Source organism: Dromaius novaehollandiae, chromosome 3 (assembly GCF_036370855.1).
Source record: "Dromaius novaehollandiae isolate bDroNov1 chromosome 3, bDroNov1.hap1, whole genome shotgun sequence".
NCBI classification, from domain to species: Eukaryota; Metazoa; Chordata; class Aves; order Casuariiformes; family Dromaiidae; genus Dromaius; species Dromaius novaehollandiae.
Window position 1 is genome coordinate 17,577,922 of NC_088100.1, and position 22,811 is coordinate 17,600,732.

The 22,811-nt window shown below is 36.7% G+C and overlaps 1 protein-coding gene across 2 annotated transcripts; it reads right to left on the reverse strand.

Moving 5' to 3' along the window:
- Positions 1–191: 191 nt before the first annotated feature.
- CPSF3 (cleavage and polyadenylation specific factor 3) lies at positions 192–22,790 on the reverse strand. 2 transcript variants are annotated; one of them, XM_064508478.1, is made up of 18 exons: positions 22,635–22,790; positions 21,716–21,779; positions 21,107–21,204; positions 20,072–20,200; positions 18,438–18,615; positions 16,689–16,778; positions 15,393–15,543; positions 13,018–13,193; positions 12,475–12,633; positions 11,530–11,676; positions 10,583–10,735; positions 9,745–9,853; positions 8,894–8,992; positions 7,616–7,710; positions 6,870–6,957; positions 3,568–3,637; positions 2,867–2,963; positions 192–391 (listed from the first exon to the last, which is right to left on the reverse strand). In XM_064508478.1, the coding sequence occupies exons 1-18, from the start codon at positions 22,703–22,705 to the stop codon at positions 290–292; spliced, it is 2,076 nt and encodes a 691-aa protein (XP_064364548.1). In that variant the 5' UTR covers positions 22,706–22,790; the 3' UTR covers positions 192–289. The 2 variants fall into 2 exon arrangements, with proteins under 2 accessions (XP_064364548.1, XP_064364549.1); XM_064508479.1 differs by lacking the exon at positions 21,716–21,779 and adding an exon at positions 21,824–21,949 and having other exon boundaries at positions 22,635–22,783.
- Between the last annotated feature and the right edge of the window lie 21 nt (positions 22,791–22,811).

The window sequence follows — 22,811 nt, forward strand, 5'->3', positions numbered from 1 at the left end:
CTATCTCTTAGATAGCATACCAATCCACACCAGGTTAAGAACTTTTTCTTATTTGTTGATGTGCACATAAAAAAATATGCAAATCTAACTTTATTATGATGTATGTGTACAAATAAAGTTGCTATAAGATTGCTCATCCATTATTTGAAATAACTCAGCAGTTTTACAATCCGAAAGTTGGTACATCTGACTTACTGAAGAAAGGTTTTATTTATTTTATTAAAAAATAGTCCAAGTAAATTGAACATTAAAAAGATTTTTTTCTATGTATCCTAGATATCTACAGAGGTCAGTGTACTGGGCTGAGGGCATCATAGAGCCTCTGTGCAGCCAGTTCCACCATTTCCCGAAGGGATTCATCATCTTCACTTCCTGGCTCGCATTCAACTGTCTGGAGAGGGGGGAAAAAAAGTATGTTAGAACAACTGACACTTCATATTATTAAAAAAAAAAAAAAAGTGAGAAATGCAAATAAGGGGAAAGCAAAATAGATAATCTGTGAGTAGCATTAAACATTTCTATAGTTGTCATACAAATTAAAAGGAAAGTTATTATGAACTTTCAGGTGCACCACAGATTTTTAGACAGTCCACCCACATGTAGAAGAGTTAAGTAAAGACTTACACAAGTCTTGCTGAGAAACAAGAAAATTAATACTGAATTTTATCTTTGATTAATTACTTGTTCCAAAAATACTAAGTAAAACACATTACATTTGATTCAAAACAAAATATATCAAATAAAAAGTTCAATCCTTGGAGATTTCATTTTATCTGTGAATTCATCTGCATTATATTAGGTTATTATAATAAAATGTGTGGATTCATCACAGAGACACAGGCACCTGCACTCAGGCAATCTCCACAGTGATGTTCCCACACCTATAAGATAACATTTACTTCAGAATAAAACACAACAGAAGTAATTCTTTTATCATTAAAGCAGTTAAAAATGTCTTCATAGAGAAAATAAACACGGACACCCTAAATGCAAGCTCACTGACATTCAAACCAATCCCAAGACTGCTCTATCTAGAAAGCAAAGGGCAGCAATTACATAGTAATATTATTCTTGACCCTGTGTACTTCCTAGGCTCAAAGACAGTATCTTCTCTGTTTCGGTATTAATGTGTTACTGTTCTGACCAAGTAGTGTCTTTCAACCAGGAAGATTTTGAAAAGGACACATTTCAAATAGTTAGTAAGCATACATTTACATGTTTTCAATGGTGTTTACGCATTGTTAAACACAACCTAGTGCACATACACATACAGACACCTGTGTTAAAAAAATACATTAACTGTAAAAGCACTGTGTTAAGAGTTAACACTTGGAAAAAAAATCAGATATGCCCACCATCCAGTCAGATCTATACTAGACGTTTTTTGATTTTATAGCTAGGTAAGTTTTATAAGAAGATATATATGCACGCATACAGAAGGACAGATGCTTCTAAGGAAACCAATGGTATTCTGGGCTGTACTAGGAAGGGCATTGCCAGCAGGATGAGGGAGGCAATCCTTCCCCTCTGCTCAGCCCTGGTGAGACCCCTCTGGAGTGCTGGGTCCAGTCCTGGGTTCCCCAGTTCAAGAGAGACATGGACATACTGCAGTGAGCCCAGCGAAGGGCTATTAAGATGAAGAAGGGACTGGAGCATCTGTCATATTGGGAAAGGCAGAGAGAGCTGGGACTCTTCAGCCTGAAGAGAGAAGTCTCCAGGGGACTCTTCAATGTGTACAAATATCTGAAGTGAGGGCATAAAGAAAATGGAGCCAGACACTTCTCAGGACAAGAGGCAATGGGCACAAACTGAAACACAGGCAGTTCCATCCGAATACAAAGGAAAACTTTTTTATGGTGAGGGTGACTGAACACGGGAACAGGTTGCCCAGAGGGGTTGTGGAGTCTCCAATCTTGAAGGTCTTCAAAACCTGAGTGGACACAGTCCTGAGCAACCTGCTCTAGGTGACCCTGCTTGAGCAAGGGGGTTGGACTAGATGATCTCCAGAGGTCCCTCCCAACCTTATCCACTGTGTCATTCTTATCAAATTTGGTTTACAGTGGCACAAGCTTACCATTGCCAACACAGTATGTAAAACAGGCATTACTAATACACATTGATGCAGCTGAGTTGACTTTAGGGTTTCTGCCACTGAGGAAACCTTCAAAAAATGGGGTATATCGTTACAAGTTAGATGAAAATGAAACCTAATGTTTTGATTACATAGCACATGTTTTTTTCCAGTCTTCTATTACTTTTCTGTTTTCTGTCTATTGCAAGACCTTTCTTCACTGGTCCTGTATTTTTTCTGTCCTATGTATAGCTTTAGGGGTAGCAATTTTTTTAATTATAAAACTGGAAAAAAGATGACACATTAGTGTCTTTCCTCTTGTGTGATAGTTCTATTATTTGGACTAGAGTCTATCTTTTAAGAGCACTAAAAGAATTACAGTCTGTGGGTTAGTTCAGTTTTTCCTTCACTAGCCTATCTTTATTGATTTTTATACAAATATAGACCTGCTGAAAAGAAAAATACTGTTGTTCTTTCAAAATAAGAATGACAAGAAAAAAAAACCCCAAACCAAGAAATCTCTCTCTAGCAAATATTTATATAATCAAAACTCAGCAAATTCAATTTGCAGGTTGAATCAGTATTTCTCTAAGAAAGACTGAGTACTGATCAACTGATGAGAATGCCAATGAAATTAATGGGATGTGAGTATGCTTAAACTGCTTTGATACCAAGGATAAAAGCATTTCCTTAGTATACAGGTACATGATATTCTAAGCAGCACTGTATATTAAACTAGAGACACATCTTCGCTCAAAATAATGTAGATAAATCAAAGTCCTTTGCTCCACATACCCGAGTGTCCAGTGAAACGTTTGCAGTCTTTCCATCTACTGTGACACATAGGACAGAGCCATCTTTTGAACTTACACAGTCTTCCCCAAACATGTCCCTAAAACAAAGACCTGTAAGTATAAAATGTAGCCAAACAGCAATCTCCTGTTTTCATTTCTATTAATCTTACACTTCCAAAGGCATTTTGTCAGTACAGTATCTCCTTTCAGATGCTATTACTTAAGCTGCTCAAATTTAATTAACAAATACCAACCTTTTTTTTAATGAAAGTGGGTGTCACATAACAGTAAGGATTTTACTGAAATAAATCATATCATAAATAAAGGGAAGAGTCCCTTTGACTTCAAAAGACATAAGAGTTCTACCTAAATAATAGAACATACACCAGAACAAGTTTTAAAACAGACATGTTTCAAATTATGGTATTTTCATAAGCAATCATAGCATGGTTTTGGGAGACAAACAATTCACAGCTCTGTTTCTGGGAGAAATAACTGGCCCCTGGATTCAAAATTTTAATGGTAATAGGAATATTTTACTTACCCCTTAATTCCTGGCCTTCACAGAATTTAGACTGATGTAAATTTGCTTAGCGTATTTTAAATAACTACATCTTTAAACTGTATTGCACTAAAATTACCATCCTTACCTGATTAACAGTTACTGATCATTTTTATTTAGAGAAATACAAGTCAACTTACTGAAGCATGATCTCCATCCTCTTGCTATACACATCCATATCTACTTTTTTGGAAATTTTATGTACCGCAGCTGAAAAAAAATCATTTTATTTTCAGACTTTTGCTGGGGAAAGATTACTTAATTGATACAATCTGGTTCCTAACTGATTTCTATGAAAAATAACCTAAAAGCTATGTAAGATACATGTATAAAATGGTTAACCAAGTAAAAGAAGCCTATACATTTCAAATCTATGTTCCCTTTACTTACCACATTTAAAAATAGAAAACTTTAGTCTAATTCTCACTTATGTCTCTTATGCTTATTACTTCTAATATTTATTTTACTTAAAAGTGAAAATAATTTAGTTTTCATCATTTGTTTATATTCCTTCCACTTTCTCTTGTTTATAGGATAATACTGCATCATGGAGGCTGGGAGCACGCAGAGAATACATAAGGTAAAACTGGACAACAAATGTGAATAGCAGTAATAGCCACAGACATTCCTGGAATGTATTTCAGAGTGTTACAGAGATTAAATTAAAACAATGATGCTCTTTTTAGACTTGGTTTAGAAATTGATAGATAGTTTAGATTTAAAACATGTAATTTTCTTTTGAATATAATAATCATTTGATTTTATATATATATATATATTTGAATATAATAATCATTTAAATATTTGATCTTCAATGGCTTTAGAAGTCTATAGGAAGAGCTAGTCATGGAAATCACTACCTTTCCCAGTTAAAATTATCCTGATGACAGACCTGCAACTAGAGTACTATTTTAAAAGAAAGCTAATTAAAAACTAGTTTTCAAGATTTCTAAGTCAGACTGAACTGAACACAATGGTAGTTAGAATTTCTTACAGATTCTTTGAAGAACTTCATGATAGCAAGAGACTGAGCAAGTACATCTTAAAAATTCAGCATCTCTTAGATAAGATGCAGTAACTGAAGCTACTAAACAGAACAACTTTATACTGGAAATAGAGTAAGAGCAGGCACATGCTCAACTAAGCAACAATTAAGTTGTTTAAATTCAATCACTCATGATCCCATGAACATACTCTGAAACATGTAAGTGCAATAGCTATTTAAAATGTGTTTTTTATCCCAAATAAGGGGGGTAAGAAGCTGGAGATTTAGTTGACAGAATTACCATCATGAAACAACATGAGAAATAATGCAAAAAGGCATATAAAAATAGAAAGAGAAATTAACTGGGGGGGGGGGGAGCTAGATATTGGCACTATAAACTTGTACAGATAAAGTGGGAACTGCCAAAAGTCAAGCCAAGTCAGATATTACAATAAATCAGCAAAAGAGTAAAAGTTTTTCCAGCCATATAAACAGATAGAAGAAATGAGGAAGCCAAAGTACCACCCAAAAATGAAATGTATATTTTGGGTTACTTTAGGCAGAACATGAGGGCAAGGCTAGAGGGGTTGATAAGAATACGTATATTGAAAATGGCCACAACCAAGATAAGAAAATTACACTCTGATTTGCTTAGATGAGAGAAATGGATAACCTTTATCCCAAAACAGTGAAAGAATTGCTATGTGAAATTGTAACTCAGGAGCAAGAATTTTTAACAAATTTGTTGAGTCAAGTGTGGGACTGAGCAACTAAGGAACATTAATTGCTATTTTATATATAAGTATAAAAAACATAATAAAAAGACACAAGGAGTAAACCTTGTCCATATAGAGTAGTTCTAACGCCTTCCATGTTGGTTTGGAAACAAAACTTTATTAGAAGTGGAATAAAAAGCCACATGAATTCACAGGAGAGATCAAGCTAGAGTCATTATCAGCTTTTTTTTAGCAACTTAACATTACCAGCTATTTTAAGGAAACATTGCAGACCTAGCCTATTGGCCTTCAGTAGAGGATCTGATACAGAACGACATGAAAAATTTTAGGTAAGATGAGAAGATGTGGATTTGTACAGAATTTTAAGACCAGAACTAGATAAAAGGAAGATGATCACAGACTGGGCTAACAGGGAATTCAAGGGCTGAAGGGACGATATGTATGGCACAGGATCTGAAACTGTTTTGCAGGCTTCTGGGTTCAAGCGCACATCTCGACTCCATCACCTCCACCCCACTGCTCGTTTCCACACACAGAAAAACCAGGCACTAGGGTCAGAAGGGAGCCACAACATATGCCACTGGTGCCTTGGCTAGGGTCAGAGAGCACGGCTGCCTGGCAATACAGAGGCAGCCCATGAGTTTTAAGATGTGACCTTGGGATTAATCCAAATTAATACGAACGTGACTCATATTGCCCTTTTGCCAGAAATATAAAAATAATCATACCATTTATTTAACACCCTGGGAATAGAATTTTGGGTTTGGCTTGCCTGACCACATCCAAATTGAAGACAAATAATGCTCTAAGGTATATACCCAACTGCCACTAATTTCACTAGATAAGCAAGGGTGAAGGCAGAATTTAATAAGGTCTTTGGTAAGTAAAACAAATATGTATATTCCTAATACAGATGCAGGTAGTGGTGAAAAAGTGATTTAAAACCCTACAAAATAAAACTTTTCTTTTGATAAATGGATTATCATTGAATTATCTGCACTACTGTGCTGCCAAGCTGCCAACATTTATCTTCAGTGTCACAGAAGAGATGCCAACCCAATATTCAATACTCATTCTGGATTCTAAGCATAGTAAAATATATACTCAAAATCAAAATAGTGGAACAAATAATAATATAAATTATCATCACTAGTAATCCCAATAAAATTGCTGTGATACTTGGGACAGCAATGCCAAACTCAGTATCTGATAATGCTATCAGAGTAACACTCCTTGTTCACAGAGTCTGCTTAAGTGTAACTGTAAAATTAGTCAGACTTTTTCCAACATTACCTACTTCTTTCTGTAATACAGTCACAGGAATACCACTCATGAACAGTAACCATAACTTTGAAATGAGAGACTAAACTGTTCAGGTAAGGTACCATGAATTCACTACCTAAGTTTAATACTACTCCCTTTAGATTTTTGTATATAAACTGTTTCACGCATTTTATAATAAGGTTGTATTTTCTACAGTCAGCCATGAGTTGCCATATAAGAAAAAGGTACAGTAAGTGTGTTATAAATAACAAAAATCAAGTTACAGTCCTGTTTTTAAGTAGCAAATACTATGCAAATCTTATTCACTAAGAAGTTTTGTAAAGCAAGGAAACACAAAAATGCAGAATCTATTGCAAGCTAATATTTACTTTAAGCTCTCTATCAAAAATTAAGAAGGAATGCCTCATTTAAATAAACATAACACTTAACTTACTACCTTTTTGTATTTTGGGATTTGACTGAACTTCCAGTATCACTGTTGTCACAGTATCAGCATACATATCGTTAGCAGGATTTGCCACCCACTGGAAGATAAAAAAAAAAAATTTGTAATTTGGGCCCATAATTCGGGCTAAATGAATAATGCCACCTAAAAAGAGCATAACATGCATGGAATTTTCTTCATTTTTTTTTCTTCTGAATTCTAACTTCAAATGACAGTCATACATTTTACACTAAGTAATTTTTAAACTACTTATAATTTGGCATATTCCTGTAACTTCTCATAAAAAATTCAAGTTGTTAAATGTTTCTGAACACATTTAAGAAATAATTACTAACTACTACAACTATTTAGATGGTGGGTGGAAGGTAGGGGAGGAGGAGGAGGGGAAGGAACATTTTGACATAATTTCCAATTACTATTTGCCAAAGGAAAAAAAAAATTGAATCTATCTATTAGTTTGACTTGCAGCAGAAAAGGAACTGGCAGAGCTTATCCTCAAATATCAGCATCAAGATGCTCAAAACATGACTGTGTCTACAGTGAGGAATTCACACCTCAGTGAAACAATGTGCATCAATACAAGATGATAGCTCAAGAAAAAATTTGTTATAGCTTTCATTCTACTCACTATCCAACATATAAGTATTTAATAATTCCAACATGTAACTCGCCATGAACCTATAAAATACTATTTTGCAGAAACTGGAGAGCAGAACAGTTCCCCCCAAAACACCTACCTCGAGCACTACCATGCCTGGTTCCTGGATCACAGTAATATTTTTGAAAACCTTCAAGGCTGGTTTTTGTTGAATTTCTACTTCTTCTACATCACCTAAGAAGTGGCAACAACCAGTTAGCAAGAGTAAAAATTACAGTGAAAATGACAGTACCTTTATCTGCATGAAAAAACAGCTCACTTTAAGGAAGCAGGGGGTGTTTATTATTATCATGACTACTCAGAGCAGCTCACAATCCATTTATAAGGCTGAAGTGCATACTCTCTTCCCTTACCTAATATTACTACTGTCTTTGTTTTGGTTTGTTTGTTTTTTAGTACGTGATGTTGGCCATTTTACCTGTTTTGGATTCTCATCGTTTAATAGCTTAGGGTGCTCAAGTAAGTATACCAGTGGAAAAGCAAACAAACATGAAGTTTAGTGCTCCATTTGGAGAATTAAGCAGCTCCTCCAGTACCCCTAGAGGATAACCCATTGTTTACTTTACATAAGCACAGAACGTAAAACAAAAGCATCTGTGTGCCAGGTAGCATTCAGGCTATGAGACCTGAGCACCAGCTGAATACGTTGTTCTATTCACTAGTGATATGAATTAGATTCTGATATTAAAGAAGGAAAGAAAACAAAATCCCTAGCTTTAAATCTGGGAAGGGATCCTGCAAAGTGTGCATGCCTTTAATGAACCAGGACAGGAGTTGCCCCTATTCTGTAAGAAAGCTAGACAGAGACACTGGGGATCACCCTAGTGGCAGGTTTTGACTTCTGGCTCAGAAAACAAACAAACTAACCAACAAAAACAACCCCACCCGCAAAACAAACAAACAAACAAAAACAGCAGGAAGGCTAGATTCTTGCCACTTGGGCAGCCATAAGAAGAGGCTGCCTGTCACAAAGGAGGACAGAGCTTTTGTCTTTGTTTTGTTAGCTGGATGGAACTACCTATTCTATCTTGAGGCTGGAGATAAAAGATAAATAAATAAATTTTGCATCAGAGTGGCTATGGCACTCACTTTTGGGGCTGAGACGCTGCATTTCCATATGCTCATGATTTTATATTACAACTATAGTAGACTCCCACAAAAAAGTATGAGTCACACTCATGAACTCAATCTGGCAGAAGCTGCATAATCTAATAAAAGTTGAAAAACATAAAACAAATTACAGCACTTTGGTTACTGGCAAAGCAAAGACGTTTCCACTCAAAAGTCCCCTGAAGACTGCAAGTTGTTTTAAAAGTTAATAGCTATAAATCATGAACATTTCTTTCCAAATACACACCAGTAAGTTTTTGTAGCTGATAATAAAGCAGATTGAAAGGGCCAGTATATGGAATGGCTTGTGTCTGTGTTACAGTGCTCATCGCCAAGTCTGTGTAATCTGAAAAGAATTTTAAAAAGTATTAAGAATTATTCCTTTAAACTTATTTCCTTAAAAAAAAGAGAATTGTCACTACAGAGGAATAATGGCACTAATACACCTAAGGCAGAGGGTTGAAAAGGACAGTTTTTAAGGGTGGGGGAGGGTCTACCGTCTTTTGTAAGACAAGTAATATATTTGTGGTTCAGACACCCACAAGAGCTTGTATTTTATCATAAGCATTAGGGACAAACAATGAACTAGAACAGAATTCCTTTCTCCCAAACCCTTCTCACCTCACCATCCCATTTAATTGTTCAGTTTCCTGTACTCTGAGAATAAATCATTTGATACAGTAATAAATAGCATTAAGAACAATATATATTTTCACTGCACTGCATCTTTTTATAACAAAAACTAATGACATTTTAGAAACTGGCAGGACAATTGGTCAAGGCCCTCTTCTGTTCTCACTGGCATGTTCTATATGAAGAATTTTTAAGTAACCAGAAGGGGAATGCAATTTTGCTCCTCTTCTTTTAGAGGAAAAATTAGAAAACATTTTAAACTTCAGCAAGCAATGAACTGAATGTCTTGTCCCTCACTCCAATAGTTGACAGCTTTAGGGAAATTGCAACAAAATAAAACTAAGAGGTTCACTAATTACTTGTCAAATAAAATTACAGAACCCCCTCATCTGGAATTGTGTAATGACAAAAGAAGGATACAATAAATTTCAATTACCTACTGAGCATATTACTATCTTTACTTACTGGAGAGGTCACAGGGAGAAAGGATATGATAGTTAAAATTTCTTTTAACCAGGATTCCAGAAATTCTCTGTCCTTGCTCTGGCTTCTTATCTGCTAAAGATCCCATCACCTGAAAATAAACACATATATAGTGCAACAAGGCAGTCTGAAGTTTTCATACCTTGCAGTTCAGTATGGAGATGAAATACAGGCTCCGCTGAAAATACAAACACAATAAAGAGATTACTCTGAAAATAAAGGAAACAGAGTAACCCTGAACAGAAAGCATTTTGAGATGGAGCACAACAAGATGGAAGAGTTAACAGGTAAAAAGCCAATGAAGCTTTTGCACCAATGGCTGCCACAGAAAGCATATGTGCAGACTACAATTTACATGTAATTTGGGAAGAAATTCCACTCTAATCCTGCTTTTCATACCTCTAGGAAAGACTTGGAATTTTTTCACCTTGAGGGTAATGACACACAGGAGCAGGTTGCCCAGAGCAGTTATGGAGTCTTCATCCTTGCAGACATTCAAAACTGGAATGTGCAAGGCCCTGAGCAACCTGTTCTAGTTGGCCCTGCTCTGAGCAGAAGTTAGACTAGATGCCATCCCAAGGTCCCCTCTAACCAAAATTTTTCTATGATCTTGTATTACTATAGAAGCTGAACAGATGAACTGCAGATTTCTTTGTAGATTTTATTTTAATGGAAGAGTAAATATACAATGAGAGCAAGTGTATTACTACAGTAATCTGAATCCAATCTGAAACCAGTTAAAGAGAGAGACTTGGAAGAAAACACATAATCTTTATCACAAAAATACTGTGGTATAAACAACAAAGTGTTAATTTTATACCTTAGCAAGTTTTTCTCCTCTGAAGTTCAATGTCACGGCTTCAGTATTCCTAGGATTATGAACTTCTATATGAACTTCATCGTTATCCTCATATTCTCGTATCAATGCTGCTTTCAACCTCGCCATTTCATTCTGCTCTCCATGAACTAAAATCTATAGGAAAGATGGTTTCCCCTCTTAACGTAAGGTACTCTTTTTCAAAACAGAGTTGTCAACAAATTATCCAAGAAAAATGCCTTCCTGTACTTCATCTTCTTAAAAACATATATTTCATGCGGTCACAAAATATGAAACATAAGCTCAACTATACTACACACAGTTCTGTTTGCCTTTGAATCCTATGCAATATTCAAAGACCTAGATACCATGACACTGAGTTTTAGTAGAAAAATACAAGCAAATAACCAGAATGTGTTAATTTCAATTCACTTTTAATGCATGAACAAATTGTTATATTATGAAATGAAAATATTAATTTAAATTCAACTATAAAAATTACAATTAGCCTTAAGTTTTTGTTTGCATGTAGATATATCTGTCTATATAAAAAAACTAAATGCATAATTCAGAAAGTACACTCATTAAGCTCACAAGTTTCTTTATCAAGTTAAATCTTCTTTTCTTTGGCTGCAATTTGCTTGCACACTGATTTTCCTCCAGTCCCAGCAAGTTTCAAATCCTAGTCCTCATTTTCAAATTCTGGTCCTTTACTGCTCCCAGATATCCTTTACTCATCCCCAGATATCCCACATGCAGACAGCAACAAGAGCAAGTTCATCTTTACTTTGCTAAGGCAACATCATGAAAAGAGTTACAATCTCCACCTTTATTTTCAAAGCATAGTGAAGCTGCCTACTGCTAGACACCAATACCTGCCTTGGCAACTCAGGGCTGTGAACTGGTTTGATGAACCCCACCATTGAGAAATGAGTAGCATGTATACTAACCACATGTGGAGGTTTCAGGGCCCGGATAAACTCACTAGTTTGTTGATAATCTGTGTGAGCAGAGAAAGAAATGTAGTCTACAGACATCTTCAGGGGGAGTTTTTGCCCTGACATAGTCGTGATTTCTTCAGGTTCAGACATGATGTGCTAGAAGAAAAAGCACTTTAAATAAAAAGATTTAAAAGCCTCCTACAGACATAACACAACTAACGCTTTACATTTCAAAGAAAAAAGAAGAAATACTATTAAGAGCTAAGTAATGAAAAAACTGAAAAAACAAAACCAAAAAGATCAAAACCCAAATCCCACAAAACACACACCCATGAATGAAAACAAACATGCACAACATACAGCATTTCATCTTTTGCATCCCCAGCAGATTTGGCATTTCATTCTTTTTCCACATGCATCTCTCTACAAGTTGCATTGAAATTGTAACAAGTGTGTGATTTGTGCCTCTAAAGGCAAAAACTAGACGTTGTGGTTGCCCTTAGCTGTGGAAACACGTACAGATGGTTTTCATTCTCTACAGCCTGACAGTGGCACAACATGTGCAAGGCAGTCTGATCTCTGACATGTCAGCAGTGTTAGATTTAAGACTGACTCCTTTAGAATTAGGGTCAGGATTCTCTGCCCAGAGAATTAGATAATGGCAGGAGTATAAAGATAAATAAAAATATCATCACTCTTTCTTGAGACCAGGTAACTGCTCATAGGAGAGATCATTCTGCATACCACTACTGGAAATAGCCATATGCAAGTTGGTTTTTTTAATTTTTCACTTAGAATTAGACAAATACCTTGAGTACATAACTCCACCTACCTGACAACAATCTTCTTGCCTAGCAAGCTCAAACCCAAGGCACTTGCTACTGGCCAATTCTTTTTAATGCAACACGCATATGACTTTGTGTTAAAGAACACTGTGGTGCATTAACAACTCACCTTAGCAAGTGTTCCTTCAACACAGTACCCTGCAATAATTACTCCATTTCTCTTGTCTGTGCACCAGCTCTCAAACAACTCCCTAGATAAGCCGCTTTGCATCATACCTGGGGAAGCCATCACAACACTTGGGCCAATATCATCAAAGTGATCCATACTCTAAAGGGACAAATGATAAGAATATCAGTTACTACAGCTCACTTAAATGAAGAATAGCCTAGTCGCACACCCTTGAACAGGATATAAGTGTAGCCCTACATTCACAGCTTATATCCCACCCTCATAAAAACGGTCCTTTCTAGGAAAGCTCCTCCTACTTATGCCCATAAGGGGCAGTCCAAAAATATAAGGATCTATAGTGGAAGAAATGTTGGGGCATAAGCTCTCCTCAACCAGCCCTCTAAATGCTGGCATCACAGACAGATTGATTAATTACAGCTTTATGTCTGAACTATTAGGATAACAGAAATTCAAAATATTTAGACAAATAAGAGCTATTCTATCATTCTTCCTCTGTTGTAAAACAGCCTTTCTCAAGCTTACCTTCAGATTACTAATGTGCTTGAAAACAAATGGATTGTTGATATTTATTTGCTTGCGAATTTTGTCGTTCATGGCATTGACATATGTCTGATAAACTGCCATGCATTTCTTTGCCAAAGAGGACGCATAGTATATAGGAATATCATGGAGTTCAGGATGATTCTGCCAGTATTCATCTAAAAAAACAAAACAAAAAAGATATAAAAAATACAGCATTATCTCCAAAATGTCAGTGTTTTTTGTAAAACAAATTCAGCAAATTTTCTATCATTCTTATTACAGAAAATCAAAACCACAGACTTTTTACCTGCCCTACAAAGAAAAGACAAATATCAACTGAAAAGGCATACAGCTCTAATTAAAAGAAAAAATGAGATGAACCTCAGATGTTTTTGGCAAGTCAGACCAAACAATCACTAATTTCAACCACAAGGTATAAGTATGCATGCTACTATATGGCAATAAATCTACACTTATTCCAATAAAATTTTTACAACACCATTGCAAGAAGGCTTAAATGTCTTTGTCAAATATTAATTATACAGCCCGCAGCTAGGAACATCTGTACCTAGATATGTTAGTGAGAATTCACTATATCAAAGTTCTGTAAAATAAATCTGTAGAGTTTAAGGCACAAAGCTTGGCTTCCTGTATATCATGAACAGTTACATTTTACAAGCTTAGTTGAAACACGAATAGGAGAAAAGCCCCCACTAGCCACAACTTATTTTACCACTGATGACAACCGCTATATCCTTTATTAAACACAAAGAAGAGGTCTGAATGTAGCTATACAAATGTAACTTGTTCCTCGTCCCACATGGATACAGCTCTGCCAGCATACAGCACATCTATATTATGTCTTTGGGGAACAATCACCAAAAGAGAGTGTTATGTTCTTGTGGCTGTATTTGTACATTCTTATGATATGGCTTTGATCTGCAGATAAAGCTTTTCAGAACATATCAGAGAAGCTCACTGTCATCAGTATCCTAATAAGCTCAAATATAAGATGGAAAACATCAATGAAAGGTAAGCAGTAGTAGGACTTAAAGTAACATTAAAAGATCGCATCTGTCATAATAATTTTCTATATCATAATACATTTTTTGTTGTTGTTGTCGTTGGACACATACAGCAGGAAGAAAAACAAGCACAGAAGCCTGCAGGGTTCAGCTGTGTAGGCATATGATGCAATTGCATTTTCTACCTAATTAAGCATCCAATTATGTGTCTAGCTTTAGCAGATGTATTTTCAAGCCTATCTTTATGAAGTCAGTTAGATATCTACACATAGGGAAAAAAGATTGATGAATGACAAACTAATGGCTACATGAGATTTAAAATGTTCAGTTTTTAACATTCTCTATCAAATACAAACTTGATCTATGCCAGTAAGATGTAAATAATCCTACTATACAATACTGAATACCACCCCACATCTAGATCCAAACTTCTTATTAACGTTTGAATATATCAACAACACGTTCTGAAAACAAATATGAATTTTTAATGTTGATCTAAACTGAAATGGAAAATGCAAAGAATTTTAAGTAGGTAACATTTTAGATTCAACACACCTGAAAATAAGTATTTTGAGATGGTTACTTTTTGATCACACTAATATTTGCATGCGAAAAAAGACAAGCCAAAAATCATGCAAACAGTACAAATAAGATGTGCTGAAAGGAAGAACAAAAGCCAGGAAATAATTTATTTAAAAGCTGTTTTCTCTGAAGTACCTTGTAATAATTATTTATACTTTTTATGCAAAGGTGTCTTGTTATAATCATTATAATTTTTCCCCTTCTTAACAAAGCCTAATTTGCTTTCCCTTTATGATGTTTACTCCAGAAACACTACAAGTGTTTGTGATGGTGTTCTCAACTTTCCCTAAAAAGACTTCTTCATGCAGGTATGTGAATTAAATGGAAAAGCTACTGAAACTTTTGAACAAAACATACTATTTCTAGCAAAATAGTTTAAAAAGAACATTCATATTTTAATAACTTACTTTTCAGTCTGTACTAACACTCCCTATTTGCTGAAATTGTTATTCAACAAGATTCAGAATTCAAGCATGTATTACCCTGCAAATTAAAAACCAACCCCTTCCCTTTCTAGGTCTCTTCTACCTCACAAAGCAGAACTGCCTTTCTTATATGGGCACTTTGAAAAGATTGTGTGTTTTCTTTCATTCTTTTTGTTTTTTTAAAACATCTGGACAAAAAATATTACACATTCTCAGGTAATTAACATGCTGGAAAAATGGCTAAAGAATTGTTTAAAAATTATTATACCTAAAGACTGCTCATGAAAACATTCTCATTTAACTTTACATACCTTTTATGAAGAGGAACTGGGAAGATACATACCTAAAATTAAAAGCAGTTCTTGAGCTCGACCTAGGGCAAACACAGGAATAAGACCTCTACCTCCTCTATTTACAATATCATGAACAGTATTACAGAATCTTGCCTCTCGTTCTTCTCTTTTTTCATGAATGTGAGTACCATAGGTGGATTCCTACGTATAGAGAAAACTAGTATTAAAAGTAGTGACACAGAGACTAATTCCTAATCTTCTCCTCTGAATTTGGTGAGAAAACACAGACCAACATATTGTTACTACCATACAGAAACATAACTTCCCTTTCACAATTAAGAGTATCTGCTTGTATGCCATTACATGGTCCATGCGAAGTTTTCACGGTTACAAAATGGGAGGGGGGAACAACCCTCAAAGTCCTGTAACCACCTATACCAAGACATACAACCAACATTTCCCTCCCGACAAACCACTCCCAGCTATTTGGAGAGACAGACCCTGTCAGCAAAAAGGGTAGAATTATTAATTTTGATTTTCTTTTTTTTTTTTTTTAAAGAGTCTTCAATTTTAACATGCTTATTTTCCTAACTGGAAATGCTGCTGCTGCTTTGCTGAATGGGTTACCACTTTAACACAGCTCACTCATGGTATGTGTACCACAGTTCAGAAACACCTAGTCTAAAGATAAAGGAATTACACAAAATGTAGTATTTTGAAGTGATTTGAAATGAAATAATTATCCGCTACAGAAAGCATTTAGCAGGGCCATAAATAAAGAAATGATAAAATTTTAAACACTGCTCTAAAAGTTCCCATTATTCATTTCCAAACAAAACACTTTCTTTTGAAGTTTCCACTCTGCTCTTAATCTTCCAAACATGGCTTCAGTATAAAACAATTTCTCCCAGAAAACAAAAGAAAAAAATCTGGACTGGCTCTTACATCTTCACCCACGACAAGTTTTCAACAAACACAGTTAGAAGTAGGGTAAGAGCTATTAAAGAAAGGTATCTGGCCACACTGAGGCTCATACGCTATACGTAGCTAACACTAGTGGAAACCAGGTAAATGCCTAATCTTGAAAAGGTCTGTCTAGAGGTTTGAGAAATTTCATCAGATGTATTATAAATGACAACTAAGTTTTTTTAAATTTTTAATGCAATGAAAAGAACCGTCAGTGTGTTCTGAGCACCCATGCTATCCAAGTGTTTGGATATGTAAAACAAATTGCATATTAACATTTAACCTCCACTAGCTTTCTCATTGCATTTTAGCTCTAATTAAAGTAATACTCCTATGCATACCTAATTACTGTTTTAAAGAAACAATTTTGTAAAACTTACAATTATAAGAATATCAGGTTTAATATTGGGAATCTCAGCTGCCATCAGATGCCTGTCCTCCTGTCTCGAGAAATCACCTGTATATAAAAGCTATGAGAGAAAGAAAAGCAGTTACTCTGATTACAGGTAATCAAGTCAGCAGTCTTTAAAAGGTGTTGTGTAGGAATGGTATTTTTCTTAGCAAAGATAACTTCAAGGAATTTATAATGAAAAGGTCAAGTGTACTTCAACTAAACACTCTTCTGATGTGCATAGCGCTTACAATACTAGTTCATCAATACCACTATACATATATTTAAATCACAGTGAGTGAAGGGATTTCAAGCACTACCTTAATCACAACAAAACTAGATAAACAATCATTAAGATTTTTGCAATTTTCCTTTCAGGATATAAAGATGGCATTTTCAGCACTTTGCAGGTGTACACTGGCCATTAAGAAGTAAAAAACAACATCAACAGAAAACACAACAGATACTATGTAGAAGTACAAAGTAGGTAGGAGTTTGCGTATCAGAATGCAAACATAATGAATAATCCAATAAAATTATTAAAAAAAATCCTTCTAAGATTTTCTGATATTCCCCTCCCCCCCTGCCAAAAGCCTGTAATCTAGCAGATTTTCCAAACAGCACGACAGTGTTCCTTTTCTATCAGGAAAACCAGCAAATGCCCTGATTTTACTCCCATCAGTGATTTTTTTTAATGGATTCTTAACTGTAGGGTGGAAGGCAGTTCTCTGAGCCCTAAATGACAGTTTCAGAACTGAACATGTTTTACCCAACTCTTATTCCATTGATGAAAACATGAACAACAAAACGTGTGGTCAGCAGCAGACGGTAAGCGGTCTACAGGTGGTTCACTATCTCATTCCTCATCTGCTCCACAGGAGGGCAAAGAAAATAATAGACAGTAAAACCTAATCCTTTTGGGTTATGCATAATAATAGAGAAATTTCTTTCTCCATCAAGTCTTGATCAGCAAGAAAAGTAGTAAGATGCCTGTATTTTATTTTAATAATTGTAAATGCAGTTATATTCCTGTGCTTTTTTACACTTATTAAGTCTGGAATCTCAATCATTATATGCCACGGACAAAGTCTACCAGACAGCAAGCCTCAGGACGAACATCTCTCTTCCCTCTTCAAAGGTGTAGGAAACATTTCCTTGGGTGGAGGGAAGAAACGGCTGTTCTGAACTGAGTTCTTGAGATCTGTTTTGAATATCTGGCTTTGGCACAGCACTGTCTGTGATTATCTGATGACTTATTTCATCTCTCTGTGCCCCAAATCAGCAATAGTTCTATTTCTTTAGGTACTTTAGCACAAGGGAGTTATGAGAAAAATGCAACTCACATGCTTTCATGAAGGTCACTGAAGTACCCAGACAGGCAGACATCGTAAAGCAGAATTAGAAAAACAAACACCTGTTTATATATTTTGCTAAAATGTAGCCTCAGTAAGGCTGCCTCGGAGCAGATCAGCAAGGAAGACAAATATTAACCAACTCCAAGTCTGAGTCATAACTCACTTCCACAAAACCGAAACATGCTACCTGGTTCAATACACAAATGTTACTTGTCCATTCTAATCAACCTCAAAATATACACGCTCAGACAAGGCCTCCCTTCTGTGTGCCCAAGCCTATTTGACAGTTCCAATCATAGCAGCAGCACTTAGAAGCTAGTAGTAAATAAGTGACTATGTTAGAATTCAGGCCTGATTTCAACTGTATGCCAAAAAGAAAGTACCTTCACGCCAGCTATTTCAATCATAAACATGGCAGCTCCCAGGACATGGCCTGCATGGTAACACCAGAATTTGATTCCTGCCACCTCTTTCACTTCATGGAAATTAATAGTTTCGATCTTGTCCATGCTTTCTTCCAGGTCTGTTTCTGTATATAGCATGTCATCCGCTGATATATTACTAGATATAAATGAAATGGTTAAATATCAGCTAATTTTACCAGCTTAGATTACATAACCATTGGAGAAAAAAAAAGTTTCCAGATATATTCTTTCCCACTGAGAATAAGACTTCCATTCAGAAATGTTAAGTTGCCCACATTAGAAGTCAAGTCCAGCGATTCTAATGTACTTCCCCTAAGCAAAGTTAAAAGGTCTTTCTTTTGAAAGGCCATACTGCAATAGTCTTTAAAGTTCAGGATCTGCTCTGTATTTTTCTAACAAATACAAGCATTAATAGATTCCAGGCCAGGATAGAGATCTTTGGGGTGCATTTTTCAAGAGGAGAAGTGTGATCAACAGCGGCTCTTACACATGGGTTATAACAGTGCCAACAAAGACGATGACCAAACCAAAAAGGGGGGCAGGGGAGAGAAGGGACACTTTTTCACTATTCCCATTGGCCCAGAACAAACAAGCTGAAAGAGGACTGTTTATCAGGTTTCTGGCCCAAGCTGGAATCTGCCAAGTTGAAGTATGTTCAGGGCTGTTCCATTCATTTAGAAAAGATGTGCTCAAGGCACATAACAGAAAAAAAAAAAAAAGTAAGCAACAGAGCACTCTTTTTGCCCTTGCCTGCATTATCTTTAACTTGACCTTGTCCCAAAGAGTGAGTTGTACCTTTAGCGGCTTAAGACAGACTACTTCTGTGAAGCTTAAGAAAAGACATAAATGTTAAGAACTGCAAGAGCAGAGAGTGTGCTAAGAAAGGCAGAGCGGAGGAGAGGGAAGGAAAAAAAAAGGGTACATGATTAGATAAAAAGGTCCTTGAAGGGAAATGAAAAGAACGAGATGAAACAAAGACTTTTTTTTTCATTGATAGGAAATGATTTTAGAGACACAGTAAATCTATGAGACAGAAAGAGGTCTTGTTACCTCTAATCTTGTTCTAATCTCGCTACTTGAAGCAGCATCCAGGTTCATCCAGCCACCTTCAGCTGCTTTGTCTTAAACTAATTCTAGCAGCAAGTAATAAATGCCACATCTTGTTAGGCTGATCTATGGTCATCTCAGGTAAGAGGCTGCATAAGGCCACTTTTGCAAAAAACTTCTCTTCTATATGTGTGTATATACAAAGCACAGCATATTTAGTATAAAGCCCAGAAATATTTGATATTGCCATTATATTTCATAATACTTGTTAGTTACTGTATGACTATCAGAGAGCAAGTATCTCCTGGAGAGAACAGAAATATGCAAGTCTCATTACTGCTAAGCTCACCTTACTAAGTGAAACACCTTGGAAGAAGAAGGGATAATGAAAAGAAACTACATTTTTAAGCTGAGAATGGTCCTTTAAAGATATCTAACAAACTCTATCCCAAATCACCAATACATGGTACTGAATAGCTTTTCCTATTGGATATAGACATGCAATTAATGCTGGACTTAAAAAAACAACAAATGGGTCCACTTACCTGACTTTGACGTAGTCTGAAAGAAGCCATCTGTAAATAGCTTTTGTGGCATGTGTCATGAATGTTCTTCCTTTAAAACTTGTTTTCTGCAAAAACCATGGTAAAGCCCCACAATGGTCTAAATGGAAACTTAAAATAGACATATGAATCCAATTAATACATTAACATTACACAATACAGCGTCATATAATTCACTACTTTATTGAATTAGCGTAGCGCCATTAAAATCCAGAAACAGAATTTTCAACCTCATTGTTACCTATGCTGGTCTAGATCCCATACATTAGTGACTAGAAATAAAACAGAGAAAAGGTAGTGCAGCAAATTGCCAATTGCAAAGGTTTTACTCATACAGTCTCAGAACTACATTTTTGGTAATTTATGTAAAAGCTGAGAGGGAGGAAAAACAAGAGAAGAAAGGAACACAATAAATTTCTGAGAAGACAGAAGAAAGCTAACGAAGCTGATCCTAAGTTTGCATGCTGGACACCATGGATTAAAACATGAACTACTAAAATGATTTTATTTGGTCTTGCTTCTGACTTCAACTATTTTAATGATGTACTTTTGAGATACAGGTGGAACACGCATGTATCACCAAGTTGCAGTATTTTATAGAGAACTACCTATGACTATTTAAGGCACGTACACAATTGACTCTCCTCTCAGTTGATAAGCCATATTTAAGCCTAATCCAAAACTTAGGTAAGTCTATGAAAACCTTTTTCCTTCATAGCCCACTAAAGCTAAAAATGCAACTAGTACTTTTCAATAGTCTTTATGTAGAAAACACATTCTAGAAGCTGTCATATGGCATTAAAACAGGCTAGGATATATGAAAGTCAGAAGTCACAGGGAGCTCAGAGAGCTGTTAATATCTTAATAAAAAAAAAAGAAGGTGACTTCTGACCTAAATATTTTGCCATGCCATTAACATCTAGATAACAGCTATTTTCAACCTGTCTTTAACAGATTAGAGATGAATACCGTTCAGAGCATCATAGTGCATTTGTCCTTCTTCTAGATGCCACTTACTGACTAATTAGGAGAAGATCAATTTCAGCAGGATCGATCAAATCAATGTAAGGAAGAGCATCCATTCCTTCCAGTCCAGGGTGGATTCCACAATCAAGCTGAAAAATGAAAGAAAGTTAAAGCTTCTAACAAAATGTATTAAAAAAAAAAAAAGGCTACATTTTGGTTTACAGTGTACTGACTAGTAACCTTTAGCATCATACAGAAAAGCATATTTTCCTCAAACATTGCTTTTAGCATCAGATTTGACATCTAGGATATCTGTCTAAATGACTTATCTCCATTGGGAAAACTGAATAATACCTCTTGAAAGTCATTTTCAGATCCCAGTCTTTATTTATAGTTTTATACCTATGCAAGCCTTCATTCACACTTCAACAGTATGTGAGTGTACAAGAACCAGTGTGTATACGATACTTCAGTTACCACCTGAGAAGACAGCTGAAAAAGTGAAGGAGAACAAGTATGTGTTTATCCATAACTGTAAGTAAAGATTAGGCTGAGATTCTGCCAAAATTGGATTTTAGAATCCACACTTAGACACATCTTCTGTTTGGGGATCTGGATTTATTTTACATAAACGTACAAATAAATTCATACAGCAATTACCATTATTTTTCTTCCTTTAAACTCCAGAATAATGCATGATCTTCCTACTTCTTGGCCAGCACCTCTGCAAAAAGAGATCAAAGTCACCAAAATTAAAACAGCACATACCCTATGGACTGATCTGAACATCAGATGCGTTTATTTGGATTATTTTTCTGTGTACTTTTCAGCTCAGTTATTTAAAGTAACTGAATGGCTACATTTACTGCAGTGCAAATGAGGTTCCATCCAACCCTGGAAGAAAAAGGATTCCAGTTTTAGAAAATGGTTTTTGTCTCTTCTTGTTTCTGTTGTATGGCTGCACACTGGACTCCCAAAATACTTAGATGCAAGATAAATTGGAAGTTTACTTAAATAACAAATCCTCCTCGGCTAAACAAGCTTGCAGTAGCATCTTCAAGCTGTCCAGAAGACAACTGCTATGAAGCTACTAGGAAAGACCTTCAAGTCGTACTAACATCTTTGACTGAGAAAAAACGCAAGTTAAAGTACTACTGAAACCACAGTGTTGTCAGACTACACAAGGGCGACAGAGTTTTTCCTCGTTCAGCTTGTCGCCAGTACGGATCTGCACTGCTGCTCATGCTGCACTTCAAGGCTGCACGAGGGGGGCAGATGCAGCTTTTCTACCGTAACATGCTTCGCAGGGGCGATCCCCCTCCCGGGAACGCCAGGCTCGCCCGGCCCTGGAGAAGACAACGGCTAAAACTGGGGAGGGAGGGAGGAAAGCAGCCCCCGCTCCGAGCGCCCCCGCACCGGCCGTGCCGCCGCCCCGCTGGGCCGCCCCGCCGCTGAGGCCCGCTGCTCCGCGCCTCCGGCCGCCGGGCTGCGGCCCCCCCCCGGGCCCAGTCCGCCGCGGAGGCCGGGGCTCGCCCCCGCGCCGCCCCCCTGCCCGCCCGCGCCGGCGCAGGGCGCTCACAGCGGCCGGATGAGCAGCTGATCGCTCTCCTCCGCCGGGATCAGCGCCTCGGCCTTCCGCTTCGCCGACATGGCGGCGCGAAACCCGGCAGCACCCGGCTGATGTCCCTCACCAGCACCCGTTCCCCCCCCCCCCCCCTGCTTCCCCGCTGCTTCCGCTTGGGGGGGGGGTGCTTCC